This window comes from Rousettus aegyptiacus, unplaced genomic scaffold (assembly GCF_014176215.1).
Source record: "Rousettus aegyptiacus isolate mRouAeg1 unplaced genomic scaffold, mRouAeg1.p scaffold_m13_p_5, whole genome shotgun sequence".
In the NCBI taxonomy this organism is placed as follows: Eukaryota; Metazoa; Chordata; class Mammalia; order Chiroptera; family Pteropodidae; genus Rousettus; species Rousettus aegyptiacus.
The window spans coordinates 120,816,959-120,833,201 of record NW_023416308.1 but is presented as its reverse complement, the minus strand read 5'-3'; the positions used below and the strand labels follow the sequence as shown (position 1 = coordinate 120,833,201).

At 69.0% G+C, this 16,243-nt stretch overlaps 1 protein-coding gene across 1 annotated transcript; it reads right to left on the bottom strand.

Moving 5' to 3' along the window:
- Window positions 1-715: 715 nt before the first annotated feature.
- On the bottom strand, window positions 716-9,880 carry CTSD (cathepsin D). The gene is made up of 9 exons (XM_016149637.2): window positions 9,724-9,880; window positions 7,554-7,713; window positions 5,865-5,988; window positions 5,324-5,442; window positions 3,867-4,093; window positions 2,239-2,361; window positions 1,860-2,004; window positions 1,666-1,764; window positions 716-1,560 (listed from the first exon to the last, which is right to left on the bottom strand). Exons 1-9 carry the CDS (start codon window positions 9,789-9,791, stop codon window positions 1,393-1,395), a joined length of 1,233 nt encoding a protein of 410 aa, XP_016005123.2. The 5' UTR covers window positions 9,792-9,880; the 3' UTR covers window positions 716-1,392.
- Between the last annotated feature and the right edge of the window lie 6,363 nt (window positions 9,881-16,243).

The following is a 16,243-nucleotide window of genomic DNA, read 5'->3' as shown; positions in this document are numbered from 1 at the left end:
CTCGTCTTCCCAGGAACCCTGCCAGGCCTGGCTCGTGGTTCGTGTTTCGGGCACAGAGGACAGACACACTGGACGTGTGCGCATGAGCCTCTCTGCTATTCTGGTGGACCGCTCCCCAGACAAGGCTCCGCGGGGGGTGCCATCCCCCCCAGATGCCCTGGGGCCCGGCCAGTGACAGCCACAGCCCTGCAGGCTGAGCAGGATCCAGGACAGTTACAAACACCACATCTGCCGACGCCCCCACCTGCAGGGGTGGGCTCCCAGCAGGAGCCCCACCTCGCCGCCAGGTCCCCCAACCCCTCTCCACCCTTCAAACCCTCCTGGCCGCGCAGCTGCTTCGGGGCCGACACCCCTGCCCCAGAGACCGGGCCCTGGGTGCGCGGGGTGGCCGACCCCAGGCAGGCCAGCCCCAGCACTGGCCTGCCTGCCACACGGAGACAGGCTGCCCGCTCCCCGCTCGCCCCCAGCGGGGTGGGCAGGGCACTGGGGAGCCCTGGACTCTGCTGCTGGGGTCCCCTCCGAGGGCGAGAACCCCGCAGGGAAGCGTGGCAGACTCACGGGAATCGCGTTTCAGGAAAACCCCGGGCAGCCGCCCCGTGGCCGCCAGCTACATCCCACTGGCCACTGCCCCAGGACGGGGCCGTCGCCCAGCTCCTCCCCAACCCGGGTTTGAGCTGCACAAAACACAAAACACAAAACACAACACACGCCGACACAGAGCGAGACCGAACCACTGTATTTTCACATCAGCTTCTGCTCCCTGCTGGTCCAGTGCAGGCAGCCACAGAGAATCCCCCTCCCCTCCTGTCTGCCCGCCTCCCCCCCCCCAACATCCCCCCCCTCCCCCGGGGCCAGTCAACATCCTCCTGGATGGGCTCAAGCCCTGGGATGACCCCACAGGCCTCGCAAGGCTGGCTTTTATCCCCTCCGACCCCAGTTTCTTCACTGGGCTGGACCCAGCTGCAGGCCCCGGGCTAGTCCGAGGAGGCCCCGAGGGGCAGCCTGGTGCAGAGGCCAGCCCAGAGGCCCTGCCAGAGCAGCCAGGCCCCCCGGGGGGCAGGAAGTCCAGGGGGAGGGTCCCGGGACGCACACCGACTGGCCACCAAACCGAGCTGGGTCTTCCAGACGAGGGACAGGCTCTGAGCCTGGCGGGCCTACTGGCAGCTCCCGGCCCCACCCCTCCATCAGACAGACAGATGGACAGGCGGGCGGGCGGCATTCTGAATCTGGGGAGGGGAAACCACAGAACAAAACCACGGCCCGTCAGGCCGGCGGCCTCCCGACGGCTGGACTGTGAGTGTGCAAGGGTGAGCGTGCGAGTGTGCGCGGCGGGGGGCGGGGGGGCCGCCGCCTCCAACGGGACACTCCCCTATCTGCTGGCAGGTGTGCCGGCTACAGACGGGTGGCCTCGGCCAGGCCCACGCGGTTCTCGTCGCGGTCAAAGACGGTGTAGTAGCGCCCGATGAAGACGTCGCCCAGGATCCAGAGTGGCCCGCCAGGCGGGGGGATGTCCATGCCCATGAAGCCGCTCAGGCAGATGGTCTTCCCCCCCTGTGACACCTGCAGACGGCCACCGGAGCGTCACCACCCGCCGCCCGGCCCTGGCCGCCCCGCGGTCCTCGCCCGGCCCCCACCCTGCCGTCTACCCCACCTGCGCCCGCCCACCTTGAGTGTGTAGTCCTCTGCGCCCAGCTTGTAGCCTTTGCCTCCCAGCTTCAGGGTGACCTCGGGCAGGCTGGACACCTTCTCGCAGGGGATCATGTACTAGGGGAGAGAGCAGGGTGTGGGTGGGAGGACGGGGGACGGCGGCCGGGCGCCCCACCGCCCCGCCCGCCCCCACCGCCCGCCCCGCCGCTCACCTCGCCCTGGATCAGCGGCACGGCCCCGATGGCCTTCTGCAGGGCACGCACCTCCTCCACGGGGCCCACCACGAGGGACGTGCCTGTGTCCACGATGGCCTCGCAGCCGGCCTTGCACAGGGTCAGGCTGTTCCCCACGTCCACCCTGCAGGAGAGGTGGCTGAGAACCCCCAGGCCACCTGGCGCCCCTCACGGCAGGCTGCGCCCCCACCCAGACTCGGCTGTGAGCGGGGTCAGCGCCAGGGGTCAGCACCAGGGCAGGCTCACAGCCGTGTGCCTATGGGACAGACGGCACCGAGAGGTGGTGGGAGGCGCCCAGGGCGGGTGGGGCGCGGGGTCCGGGCTGCCCCACCACCGCCACCGCCCGGCCGGTACTCACTGCTCCATGTGCACCTGCCAGTAGGCCTTGCGGGTGACGTTCAGGTAGCTCAGGGAGCCCGTGTAGTACTTGGAGTCGGTCCCGCCCAGCATCAGCTCGCCCCCCGGCTGCGCGTTAGGGTCCCTGGAGGCAGGGGGAGGGGGGAGTCGAGGCCCGGCCGGCAGTCCAGGCCGGGGTGGGGCTGCGGCCAGGAGGTCAGAGGGAAGAGCGGGGAACCTCGAGGGCCTTCCTTGGACTGCAGGGACGCAGTGACCAGAGGAACGGAGCTTCCTTCTCCAATCCCACACCCCGGGGACGGCAGGAGACCCCCCCCCCACACCATCCCCAGAGGGTGGGATCCTGCTCCGGCCTCAGGGCTCCTGGGCTGTCAGGGGGCAGGGCCAGGCCTCAAGCCAGTGGCCAGGTGGGACGGGAATGCTAGGAGCCCAAGAAGGGGAACACTGTCTGCTTGGTGGAAGAAAAACCGAGGAGGGCCTCCAGGAGGTGGCGCCGGGCAACCCGAGCGCTGAGCCGCCTCGCTCTGCCCCAGGGCCTTTGCACGTCTGCTTCCACGCCCACAGGCGCCCACGCGGCTCCCCCTTCACGCCTCAGCCTTCCGTTCACGGCCAGGGCGGGCAGGCTCCTACTCTCACCTGGACTTGAGCCTGTCCTCTGAGCCTGTCCCTGAGCTTGGAGGCCCTGGGCAAACCCTGTCCCCTCCGCCACCGAGGCCTCCAGGTCCCAGCAGAAACCGGACGCGCCTCCAGCGCCCATCCCAGCCCTCCCTGTGAGCCACGCCCCTCACCCCTCCCCCCAGCGCTGCCTCCGCCTGGGCCCACGGCCGGAGTCACAGCGCTGGACTGTCCGTCCCTGGGCCCGGGCCCGGCCGACCTCCTGGGTGCCCCTCTGCCAGGCCCGCGGGCTCCCAGGACAGCGGCCCCACCCAGCACCCCTGTGCCCCAGCCCCGGCAGGCCAGAGAGCAGCACTCACACAGAGGCCGAGTGTGGTCAGACCCCGAATGCCAGGTGGGCCTTCGAGGCGACGGGCCCCGGAGCGGGGTGCAGTGACCAGCAGGCGTCCCCTGCCCACACCCCGGCCGCATCGCTGCCCAAGAAGAGCAGACCTTTCCAGGGCCTCCGGCCACGGGTCTCCTGCCACGCGGCGCTGGGCGGGGCACCTCTGCCGGGCACTGCCGGGAGGCTGCTCTGGCGTGGGGACCGCCCCACGGTCGCCCTGAGTGGCGCTGCCCCGTGCCCGCCCTCCCCATCCACCGCCGGGTCTCCAGACCCGACTGGCCACCTCCCCTGGCCCCTCGCCTCCAGGGCGCCCGTCACAGACCAGGGCTCACGGCCTCGTCCCCTTAGGGCTGTAGCCACCCGGGGGCCGCATCTGCCCATCACTGGCTCTGGCTCTTGCAGAAGTGAGGCCCGCCCACCAAGTCCCCAGACCTCCTGTGGGAAGACCCCGAAAAGACATGACTCTCTCTTGAGGCTGCTGGCTGCTCTGTGCACAGGCGGCCACAGTGCCTCCAGAGGTCAGAGGGCAGGGGCTGTGGCCCAGCACGCCCCGCTCCCCCACCCCACCCCTGCACCGCAGCTCGGCCGGGCCGAGGGGGACGAGGGCTGCAGGGAAGCTGGGCGCTGCCCACCTGTTCAGGTAGAAGGAGAAGATGTTCTTGTCCACCAGCTTCTGCTGCATCAGGTTGTCGAAGACGGGCAGCACGTTGTTGACCGAGATGCGGGGGTAGGCCATGCCCAGGATGCCGTCGAACTTGGCCGCGATGAAGGTGATGCCCGGCTGCTTGGTGGCCTCCCCGAAGACCTGCCTCTCCACCCGGACGCCGCCCGGCGCCGACGGGGCCGAGTTACAGGGCACCTGCGGGCCACGCGAGTCAGAGGGTCAGTGAGCCACGTGGACCGCCGAGTCCCGGGCCCCGCACGTGGGGGCCACAGCTACGCCAGCCCGCGGTCCCTGGCCATCGCCTTGCTCATGGGAGTTAAGATGGGCAAGGGCGGGAGGGAGGGCCGGGGACGGGGCTGTGGGGTCTGGACTGTTGGAATGGACAGGAGCAGAGGAAGGCCCCTCGCTCAGGCCCAGCCCCCCCGTCTCTCCCCAGCAGGGCCAGCTCGGCCCTTGGGCTTAGGTCCTGGACCCTGGGACCCTGGGACCCAAGCCCCACGCAGACGCAAGGCCACGCTGCCCCTCCCCTGCAGGCCCCGGAGCGAGGACAGGATGTGGGGGGCACACTGTGGGAGCCACACGGGGGAGGGAAGTGTGTTGGCCAACATCCTGTTTCAGGCCCTCAGAGAGCCCCGAGGGCACCTGGTGGCCGAGGTGGGCTGTGGATGAGGGCGGCCAGGAGGGGGGAGCCCCCAGGAGGGACGCTGGGACACCGGTCACTCCCCCGCGACCTCTCTCTGGGCCCTCAAGCCACCAGAGGGGACTGCGTGAGCCCGCCCATCAGGGACCTGTGGGCAGGATGCTGGCCCTGCCGGAGGCGCTGCCGCCTTCCCACCCCACCCAGGGCAGGGGGGGGACCATGTTCCTCTTTGTCCCACATCCCCCAGAGTGCCAGAGGCCGCGCCACGCCCAGCACTTAACCAGAGAGAGTCCGCACCCCCAGGGACCTGCTGACTCCCCTGGAGGGATACCTCCTGCACTCGACCCCCGAGACCCTCTACTGTGGGCAGGGCCCCGGGGGGACCCCGCACACCTCTGCCCTCCCCGAGCCCACAGCGGCAGGGTCCAGGCCCGGTCCTTCGCCCCCCAGACGGCTGCCCTGCTGAGCTCCCCCCAGATCCCGGTCCCAGCCCTGCCCTGTGTGCCCGGGCCTCGGGGACCACGGGGGCTGAAGCCCTCACCGCATCCACGGCTCCCACCCAAGCGTCCTGGCCACCAGGCCTGCGCCCGGCCCCAGCACGCCGTGGCCGTGTCACCGCTGAGCCGAGGCTCTGCCTCGCCCCGGGCCTCTGGTCCAGCCGTGCCCTCCGCCCTCCGCCCCCCGCCCCCCGCCGGCCACCAGGCTCGAGGCCCTGCAGAGAGCTAGCCCGGAGCCCTGCCCCAGGTGGGGTCTCAGCCTGCGGCCACCGCCCAGGAAGGACTCACCGACACGGTGTCCTGGCTCAGGTACCCCGAGAGGCTGCCCGAGCCGTAGTGGATGTCGAAGGCGGTGCCGTTCTTCACGTAGGTGCTGGACTTGCCGCTGTTGTACTTGTGGTGGATCCCTGGGGACCGGGGGGCCGTCAGCCTGCCACCCCGCCCTCCAGCCCGGCCGCCCCGACGCCCTCCCAGGGCTAGGGTCTGCTGGTGGTGACCCTGGGCCTGGGAGAGCGGGCCGACATGCCAGCCGTGGTCTCGGCCCACCCACACCTTGCCCCGGCCCAGCGAGGACGAGGCTGGCAGGGCCAGAGTCACCAGGGAGCAGGGTGTTGGTGTGGCCCGGGGGTGGGAGCAGGCTGCGGAGGAGGGCCCGTGAGGGTCAGGGCTGCCCTCGCCCCGGCCGCCAGCCCACAGGGCAGTGCCCCGGGGAGTGTGCGTGTGTGGGGGGGGGTCGGGTGCCCCCATGCCCCCCTGCCCCCCGACCGCGCTGCCTGCTCCCAGGCCCACGGAGAGGGCGGCCGGGCCGAGACCCGCGGGCGTGGCTCACAGCAGGCGATGTCCAGCAGCTTGCAGTGGATGGACGGGACCCACAGGTTGGAGGAGCCGGTGTCGAAGACGACCGTGAAGCACTGTGGGGGTGTCCCGATGCCGATCTCCCCATAGTACTGGGCCTGGGGGGCGGGGGACCGTCCATCAGGGTGGGGGGAGGGGCGCCCGGGGTCCAGACCGCCACTCCCCACACCCCCGGGCACAGCCCCACCAGCTGCCCAGGTGAGATGAGGGAAGACCCCCCTCTTCCCTGGTGGTCCTGGCGCAGTCGGCACAGGCTCGGCCCGGCTCCCCCCGCGGGCGGCAAGGGCCTCGGTGACGCAGGGTCCAGGGCTGGGGACAGGGCCGCATCAGGGCCTGACTCTGCGGCCCCAGCCCTGACCTTGCCCCTCCCTGCGGGGCCAAGCCTGAAGGGCTCCTAGGTGGTGGAGTCCGGACGGCCAAGGGGAGAAGGTGCACCCTGCAGGCTCAGGGTGCCTCGCCACCCGGCCACCCGCCTTGACTGCTCTGGGCCTCAGGGCCCCGTCTGTACACATCGGGGCCGGGGCAGCCTGGGGGGGCTCAAGCGAGCATGAGTGGCATGGTGCCCCTCCGAGCCTCAACGGGAAGCCCTGTCCTTGGCCCCTCGCGGATCAGTGGGTATGGGCGTTCTTGAACTTGGGGCCACCCGGGTACCCCCTTCCCCTGGGAGGGAGACCAGGATGCCGGTCGCCATGTGGATCCGGCACCAGTACCCCCGGGGCATCTCTCCCCAGCCACCTGGCTCCGGGGAGCTGTGGCAGCTGCGGACACAGGACCCAGCAGGGGTGCCCAGGCCGGGTGTGGGGAGAGTGACTCAGCAAACCTCCCCGTGTGTGGGCGCTCGGAACAACCAGGAACTGGTCACTTGTCCCCGGGCACAGGGCCACCCTCCGCCAGCCTGGTCACATGCCTGTGAGGTCCCGGCTTCCTGGCACGGCTGGGGCTCCGGCCAGCCAGGACAGAGGACGCAGCCGCCTGTCCCAACCTCAGGTAGAACAGTGACGAGCGGACGGCCCAAGACTCAGGGCCGGGCGCACGGAGAAGGGTCGCCAAGCCGGGAGCAGGCTGGCCCAGCCCCAGCATGCCGTGTGGCTTCTAGAACGGTCCGGCTCTGAACCTACTTCCCACGTAAGGAGCAGGAGCAGGGGCCGGATCCCGGGTGGCCCCAGGCCTCTGACCCAGCTCAGGCAGTTAGGCCCGCCCTGGCAGGCAGGCCGCGATACCCAATCTCTGGGACCCCTGCGCCCCACCCTGCAGCCTCCCGGGGCAGACCCACATCTGATGCTGGCTCCTTCACGCCCTGCCGGTGGCCCTGGGCCCATCTGTAGAGGGTGACGCCGTCCCCACACCCCACAAGGTAGACTTGAGGACAAGCGCCTGCCCAGTTCTGAGCCAAGGGTCAGTGGCACTCAGGAGAGAAGTTGCAGAGGTGCCCAGGGCACCCTAACCGGTCCCCCAAGCCGGGTAGGAGAGCCGGGGACTGTGCAAACCGCACAGGAAGTGAGTGCTCTCACGGCGCGGGGGCGTGGCCTGGGAAGCTCCGCCCCCAAAGGCAGTTCGCCCAACTAGCTGCTCTGAGCAGCTTTTCCCCAAGGCCAGCTGTGATCAGCCACAGCAAGGGGTCAGTGCAGTGCCGGTCCCAGGCCAATGCCCCACACGAACTCACATCCATGTAATTCTTGAGCATCTCGGGGATCGGTCCCCCGCTCACAGCAGGCATCCCCTGGGCGTATTTCGAAATGGGGCCTTTGGCGATGAGGTCTTCCACGGGCCCCCCCACCTCCGACATGGTCCGGCGGATGGACGTAAACTTGTGCAGTGGGATTCTGTAAGAGGGGATCGGGCCTCCTTAGGGCGGGGCTCGCTTCCCCCTCCCCCTCCTCAGCCACCGGGGGCTCTGAAAGGCCCCCTTGTCCGTGTCCACTCCGGTCTCTTCTGTGACAGCGGCTGGTGGGGTCCGTTAGGCGTCAGTGGTCACCTGGCACCCCTGCCTGAAGCCCTCCGAGCCATCCCATTCACCTGGCCCTCTGGCCACGTCTGCTCTCCACTCAGACCTCTGCTCCCCAGGGCGGCCACCTCCTGGCAACGGATGGGACTGGGAAGCCACCCCCGCTGAGAAGCCCTCCTTGACTGCCCCCCGTCACCCTTCACGCCACCCGGTTTCCCCCCATCACCCTCGCTGCCCCCTGCCATGGCCTCGGTCATTTACTGCTGATCTGTCTCTCTCCTCACTGGGACCCGGGACCCAGGAGGCCGAGGGCTGCACCTGGACAGCCAAGGGTCGGCTTCCAGCCAGCCTTCTGCCACCCAGGCCCCAGGGCTCCCTGCTGCGAGCGCCCTTCACGGGGCCCCCACCTCCCAGGGCACACGTGCAGCCGGGGCCTCGGTGGCCTGCCCGCAGCGGGGCCCACGAGGCTGAGGCTCTGGATCTCCGGTGCCTGAGGCTCCGGCACCGAGGGTAGTGTGCGGGGTCCCCCTCCCCTAGGTGCCCAGCTCCCCTGGGTCTGAGCTGCTTCCTGGTCCGTGGTCCAGGAGAGCACACCTGAGCTGAGGGGGAACCACTGGGATGAAATGTCTTCCCAGCCCAGGGATCTGGGAGTTCAAGGTCATGGCTGGCGACTCCTGGCACGCCCAGGGTGTGCTCCAGGAAGACTGGATTCTTGCCTAAGAGCTGGTCAGCTGGGAGAGCCCGAGGTTCTGGCCTGGGGGAGGGACATGCGCCCCCCCAGTAACCAAGGAAACAGTAGACATCAGTCCCATAGGACCTGTGCCGGTGAGAGGGGCTTAGGCTTAGCTGTCCCCCCCAAAGAGCCCCCCGCATCAACCCTCACTGCTCTCCATGGGGATTTGGGGGTGGGGCTGGGCAGGCTCAGACCTGTAGCTGCTCCCCGACAAGTGCCCCAGTTGGGACTCCTCCTCTCAAGTCACAGCCCACAGAGAAGCCCACGCAGGACAGCCCTTTGGCAAGGCCCAGCCCCACTCAGTCCCAGCCAGCTCCCCAGCCTGAGGGCCTCACCCACCTGCCCACAGGCAAAAGGCTCACAGCACAGGTGGGAAAATGCCTGAGCAGGCCTAAGACAAAGGCCCCTGGCGAAGGCGGGGGTTGGGGGGGGCAGGGTCAGCCCACAGCACCCTCCCCGGAGGTGGGAGTGCGAGCGGCCTTGCAAGGCTGGGCCCGTGGGGGCCAAGGGGACCCTCCTCGTCCTGGCTGGCAGGGTGTGGCACAGCCCTGGTTAGCGCCTGGCAGTGGGTGACCTCACCTGGCACAAAAGCGCCCGCCCTCAGGCATGAGGGGGGCACCGTCCGGACCCGGACAGAGTCCCAGCCCCAGCCCCCAGGTCGTCTCTTTGAGCTGACTCCCTCGTGACTACGGGGCATTTGGGCCTCCCGGGGTGGCTCTGGGGGTCTCCTAGCCCATGGCCCCGTGGTATGATCCTAGGGATCAACACCTGGGGCTCCGCACTTTCACACGTGGGCCCTCAGAACAGGCACCCCGACCCCCCTGTCCCGGGGAGTCTGGGCTATCTCGCAGTCACAGCCGCCCTCCCTGCGTTCCCACAGGAAGGGAGGGGATGCTAGGCTGGCGGGGGCCAGAGCGAACCCTGCAACTATCTGCGCGCGCCCTCGCCCCGCCCGCGGCTGGGCCCTGCAGGAGGCCGCGCGGGGGCCCCGCAGCCGGGGTTCCAGGGCGGGGCGGGGGAGCGCTCAGGGGTCATCAGGGCCCCCCACGGCGGGTGCGGCGCGAACGGAGCGGACATGGCGGGGCGCGGGGTGCACGGAGGTCGCCGGGGGCGTGGGGCCCCAGAGCACCGGCGCCCCGCGGCCGCGGGCCTTACCTGACCAGCGCGGCGGCCGGCGCGGCCAGGAGGCCGAGGGCGAGCAGCAGCAGGCTGGGGGGCTGCATGGCGGCGGCCGGGCTGGGGCTCGGGGGCCGGAGGACGCGCGCTCACAGCCGGGATGACGGCGCAGTCGGCACGAGTCAGCTGACGGGCTTGTTTGTAGCCGGCGGGTCACGTGGGCCGCGGCCGGCGTGCGCGGGGGCGGGGCCGGGGCGGGGCCGGGGCGGGGCGACCCCGGCCGGCTGCAGGCGCGCCCCGGCCGGGCCCGCGCACGGCGCTCGGGGGCGCGCTCTGCGCCCTGCCCACGCGGGCGCGCGCCCCAGACCCCGAGGAAGCACCGCTTCCCGCACGCCCCCGCGGCACCTGGCCTGGCCTTGAGCCCGCCTCTTCTTGGACCCCAAACCCGCTCGCCTGTAAGGCGCATGGTCCCCTCCAGGTCCCAACTCAAAGGATGCTGTGCAGTGGGATCGTATAACGAACCCCAGCTCCCAGCTTGGGCGGGCGGGGAGCCCTTCGTTTCCACTAGTTTATAGCCTTGCGGAGGCCACTGTGACTGCTGCCCTCCAGGACCTCAGCCTTCACGCCTTCCTGCCCTAGCTGGTGTCAGGAGCCGAGTTCAGCTGTCTGAGGACAGCCAGCCGCATCCCCTGTCGGCAGCCCCAGCCCGCGAGGGGCCGGGGCTGACATTAAGGGGGAGGGCGGTTTGGACAGGCCGCTTTCCGGAAGGCCCCGTCAAGAAGGAAATTCAGTGCGGGAACGTGCTAGGATGTGACCACAGTCACAGAGGCACTGATGAGGCTGGCAGGGTGTGGACGGTCAAGGGTCAGAGGCGGCAGCCGGCGCATCTGGCCGGGGCCGGTGGCAGTGTGCCGGCGCCAATGCCAGCCAAGGCAGAGGCCCCTGGGCTTTCCCCTGAGGACGGCGGCTGAGCAGGCGGCCTCTGGTGGTCCAGAGGGTGGAGGGGGCCCATCCGCCGGCAGAGACCACTGGTCAGTCCATTCAGCACGGAGCAGAGACCTCTGCGTTGTGCCCACCCCTCCTCAGCACCCAGAGCATCTCCTGGCACGTGGCGGGCGTGCCGCAGTCGTGCGGGAGGGACGAAGGGCTGCTTGGGGTCTCAGAGGGACTATTCGCAGGCTCAGGGGCCCCTCCCCAACGGGCAGCTCTGTCAGACGTGACTGCAGAGGCCGGAACCTGCCGCCTAGCGCCCGATGAGCCCGTGTTCCCGTCATGAGCAGCCTCTGTGGCCTGGGGCCTGTGTTCCCCAAGAAACACTGTGGCATCGGTCAGGCACCTCGGGGTCTCTGCTCTTTCCCAGGCCTGAGGCCCCCTCCAGGTCAGTAAGCCCACCGGGGTCCCCTGTGTGCTCGGTGTGAGGTCCTGGAGGTCCCCGTCCCCAGTGCCCTGTCACGTGTGGGGCAGGGCCAGGAAGGGGGGCCCGGGCCGAAGGCAGTGGGTGCGGCCCTGGATGTGGCCGGGTGACGGCTGGCCAAGCGGCCCAAAGCCAGGCCTGCTGGGCAGGTGGTGCTCTGGGCAGGGCACACTGCGGTCTCTGGCTCCAGGGCCTGTGGGCCAGGGGCCAGGGACTCCCGGAGGGCGACCCGAGGCCCAGGCAGGAAGGGGCTGCCCAGTGAGTCAGGGCGAGAGGGGGTGGAAGCCGCCGTCCTTGACCTGGAGGGTCAGTCCCTCTGGGACCCCGGGCATCTGTTCATCTTCCCACAGGTAACTGTCGAGCACCTCCACATGCCTGGGGCGCTGGGAAATCCCGGGAGCAGCCTAGGGACCCCTCCTTTGTGGAATTCACCCTCTAGGCCGGGCATCGGTCATTACACAGGCAACTGACACAGGACGTTGCAGGGAGACAAATGCTCAGGGGACACGGGGTGACAGGAAGCAGGTGTCGCAACGGGAGAGGCCTCATGTGAGCCGTGCGCTCGGCCTGCCCCGAGTTCAGGGGGGACAGTCAGCCGAGCAGAGCACGGGGGGGGGGGGGTGCGGGGGAGGGGCGAGGTCAGAGGTCGGCATCGCTGTGGCTGCTGTGCTGAGTGGGGGCCCAGCTGGGCGGCCGTGCGGCCCGGGCTGGGCGGAGGAGACGGCGAGCAGGCGCCGGCTTCGGGCCCCACTTTCGAGGCAGGGTCGGTAGAATTCCCGGGTGGACGGGACAAACGGTGGGCAGTGGAGGGGTCGGTACTGACCGGGGGTCTATCCACAATAGCCGTGAGGTGGCGTGCTCCCGGCTGGACGGCACCGGCTGCAGGAGGAGGGCCCTGGGGAGAAGGCCGGGTGCTCAGTTTTGCACACGTCCCGCTGAGCCGAGTGGCGGCGGCTGTTGGCCTTGTGAGTCGAGGGCACAGACGAGGGTGATGGTCGGTCCACGGTATTTACATGATGAGGTTGGACACGGTCACGGGGCAGAGACCAGAAGAGGGCCCGGGAGCGTCCCCGCTTTAGGAGGTTCCGGAACCGAGGGAGGACCAGCAACAGGGACGAGCAGGAGGCTCCGGGGACAGGCGAGGCCAGGGAGGGGGTCCTGGAGGCCGAGCGGACGCAGCTGGGGGGTGTGGCACGGGGCGGCAGGAGCGGGTGCCCGTGCTGACCGCCGCACCGGACGTAGCAGTTTGTCTGCGAGGAGGACAGCGACCGGGTGGGGGTGACGTCCAGCGGGCGGTGCCCTGCCACATCCCGTGTCCAGGCTGTGGTGTCGGTGCGGGGCAGGCGCGCAGCCGGCGGAGCAGGGGAGCCCCGGGCAGGCTTGCCGTGGGGAGCCCCGGGCGCCGGCTCAGCCACCGGAGCCCCTGGTGGCCGCGTCTCGATCTCTCGTCACTCCGCGCAGGGCACTCAGGTCCCAGTGGATTAGAGCGACGGTGACTCCTTTAGGAGAAGAAAAGGCTAAGGAGACCATGACCTTGGAACTAACAAAAATTTGTTGTTTAAACAGGAAACACACCCACCCAAAACACCAAACCTGTTAAAAAAAAAAAAAAACAGGCTGAAAAGCACCATGAAGAGAATGAAGACAAGCCACAGACCGGAAGCCACACACGTGGTAGAGAATTTGTATCCGAAACATGCACAGAACCCTTAAAACTCAGCAATGAGAAAATGACTCACCCAGTTCACAAACCAGCAACGATCGAAACAGATAGGTCACTGTCACCTAGAGAAGATCACGTTAAAACCACAGCGCAACAGCGAGCCGGCCGCACGCCCACCGCCCACCGGCCCGGCCACAGCCCAGGGCAGCAGCCCCGAGCGCTGGCAGGACGGGGACCAGCAGGAATGTCACTTGCCCCGGTGGCAACGCACAACGGTGCGGCCACTTGGGAAGACAGTTGGGTGGGTTCTTGCAGAACTAAAGGCACTCTTGCCGCACGATCCAGCAATCACGCTCCTTGGGATTTACCCTGAGGGGCTGAAGCCTGATGTCCACACAAAACCTGCACACATGTCCCCGTGGCTTCGCTGATTACTGCCCGGACTGGGAAGTCGCCTAGACGTCCCTTGGCAGGCGATGGGGGAACAGACTGGGTCCCTCCAGATAAGGACACTAATCAGTTGAAGAGCAACGAGCCCTCAGGCCGCGAAGAGACAGGGAGGAACCTTAGAGCATGTGACCGAGTGAGAGAAGCCACCTGAGAAGGCTACGGACCGAACGATTCCAAGTGTGTGACACACTGGAAGAGGCAGAACTGTGGGGACAGCAATGGCCAGTGGCTGTTAGGGGCTGAGGGAGGGAGGGGTGAGCAGGCGGAGCACGGGATTCTCAGGGCAGTGGAGCTGCTCCCTGAGACACCGTGATGCCGGGATCGGGTCCCTCAAAACCCGCAGAAGGAGCGGCACAGGGAGTGGACCTTCCTTCACGTAGACTCTGGACCTCGGCTAGTGATAAAACGGGCGCGTCAGCTGTCACGAAGGCGCAGGTGGGAGACGCCGTGTGGGTGAGGGGCGGGCCTCAGGGAGCCCAGCCCCGTCTGCCGACTTTCCTGCATGTGCAGAACTGTTCCGAAAAATAAAGCCTAGTGCTAGGAAAAATAAAAATACAAAAACGACGGCATGCCAGTCTCTTCTGCGGGGAAGGCGGTAAGCTGGGCCGCACGGCTGTTCACGCCTGCGCCTCGGGGTGCAGGCGAGTGCGAAGGCGGGCTGCGGGGAGGGGACTGTGTTTTTGGGACGCGTCTGACCAGCAGCTAGCGTCTGAGATACAGAAAGAACCACAAACCGATAGAGAGGTAGACGGCCCGGCTGGATAATTCAACAGAAAAAGGGCGGGTGTTTGACGGGTGCTTCGCGGGCCGGCGGTGCAGGCGTGCGACCGCGTGCTGGGCCTGCGGCCTGCTCGCCCGCCGGGCCGTGGGGCCGCCCGCCGTGCGACTCTGCCGTGAGAGGCGCCCACCTTCACTCGCTGGGACCCGGGCCCCGGCCACACGCCGCCGGGACGCGGGGCCCCCGAGGCCGGACGGGACGCGGGGCCCCCGAGGCCGGACGGACGGGACGCTGCAGCTGGCAGGATGCCGACTTGGCGACCCCGTGTGGCCCTGTCCTCAGAAGCCCGTCCCGAGCTGCCCCAGTGACACCTCTCCTAGGCTCAGGTCCGATGGTCACCTCGTCGGGGACGGGAATGTACCCCTAGCACCTTGGCAGGGCCCCAAACAACGGCAAGCACCCCAGAGCCTGTAGGAGCTTCGTCCCCAACACCGGCGAGACTGACCGCGTGGGGCAGGCTCACAGGGCGGGTGGCTCTAGGGCCCCGAGAAGGAGCAGGCCACCCACACACAGCACGAGAACCCTGCAGACCGGCCGGGCAGCGGCCAGGCCGTGGCGCTGCCCTCCTGCCCAGCCCACCCCTCGGTGGCAGGGCCCGGGCCCTAAGGGCAGGTGGTCCCTCCTGCCCTGGACTCCCTGCCCCACACCGGGCTCCCACCTGGAGGCTGCACGAGCCCCCAGCAGCCCTGTGAGAAGCGGGGGAGGGAAGGATTCCCGCCACTCCCTTCTGTGAACCTGCGGTGGCCTGGCGGCCCCAGGGACAGGGAGGGTCTTCGGGGGCTGGTGCCACCCGGGGCAGACCGGGGCAGAGGTGGGGGGCCACTCAGGGTCAGGGCAGGAAGTGGCTTCTCATCCTGTACCCCCGGGAGGCGGGTGGGGAGCAGCCACGGTGCTGAGTCATGCCTGCTGGGATGTCCTCACCGCCTTGCCCTCTTCTCGGGCCTGAGTCACCCCACTTTCAGACCCCTGGGAGGAAGTGGGGGTGCAGCTCCCTGGGGCCCGAGCTGCTGGCTCCGACTATTAGCTCTGCAAGCGCCGTGAGGAGACCACATGAGGGAATTAGCTGTGGGTCAGCTGACCCTGGACAGGGGCCCGCGCGCGGGTGGGGCCGTGAGGGGCTGGCGCGGTGAGGGCCGGGGCCGGGGTGCCAGGCTCAGCTGTTCCAGATTTGCTCCTGACCCCGGGCGTGGGGCTCCGGCCTGCCCTGCAGGACCTGGCTTAGTTAAAGGTCCCCACACCTTCTGCTCTCCCCACCAGAGACAGCCAGCACCCAGGTTCCCCTCCCTGACCCCAGGACGGGTGCTCAGGGCCCCCCACCCTGGCCATGCCCCGTGCATGGCACGACACGGAGCGGCAGCTCCCAGCGCCCACAGTGGGCCTTTGCTACACCCCTGCACCCCGGTGCCCGGTGTGAGGCCTGCGTCTGGACCAGCAGGGGCCTGGCGTGCAGGTGGGTGTCTTGGGTACATCTGGCTGAGTCCAGGTGCTGCAGGGGATGTTTGCCTCCTTCGGTCTGGTGGGCAGACTGGCCAACCTGTTGTTATCCACACCCCCATCACATGCACGTGCGCGGGCACGCACACACACGCACACACACACGCGCACACACACAGACGTGGTGAGTTCTCCCGGGCTGCTCAGGGTCCTGGTTCTGAGATGGAGATGAAGCCCAGAGGCTCCAAGGACACAGCAGCATCTCGGGCCCTCAGCCCAGGCGCTGACGAGGAGACCGGGGTCCCAGAGGCTCACAAGCCCCCTGAGCAGGCCAGCCGAGCACAGGGCACGGCAGGTCAGCATGCGGTCCCCCACGGCCCCCACGTGGCCGCCAGCCCTCTGCCCCGCCGCCTGTCTCGAGACCCTCGCCTGCATGGCGTCTGCAGAGTCCCCTTGGCCCCGAGGTCGCGCGGCCACAGGCGTGGGAATCAGGACGTGGACATCTTTGGGGGGCGCTCTTCTGCCCCGCGTGGAGAACACTGGGCTCAGGACTTGGACTTGAGCTTGGAGCCCGCAGCGCATGGGGGCGGGTGGGCCGGGTCTGTGGGGAGAGCTGTCCCAGGAGCGGGACACGCGGGCCAGGTCAGGGCCGGGCCAGGGCGGGACGGGGACGTGGGGGTCAGCGGGCTGGGGTCTGGCTGGAGCGTGCAGGTGAGGCCAGGGCAAGCGGGCGGGGTGCAGAGAGGAGGGGCAGGGGCAGGGGTCCTGGCGCCCCAGCTTCTGAGTGGCCTGTAGTGGAGCCCGAGCCAGGGGACGGAGA

What these genes read in the sequence shown, in the direction of transcription:
- CTSD (XM_016149637.2), bottom strand. Translation starts at nt 9,791, where the DNA reads ATGCAGCCCCCCAGCCTGCTGCTGCTCGCCCTCGGCCTCCTGGCCGCG. An exon ending in TGCCGCTGATCCAGGGCGAG is followed by an intron (nt 1,765 to 1,859) that starts GTGAGCGGCGGG and finishes TCTCTCCCCTAG; the next exon opens with TACATGATCCCCTGCGAGAA. An exon ending in CAGAGGACTACACACTCAAG is followed by an intron (nt 1,561 to 1,665) that starts GTGGGCGGGCGC and finishes GGCCGTCTGCAG; the next exon opens with GTGTCACAGGGGGGGAAGAC.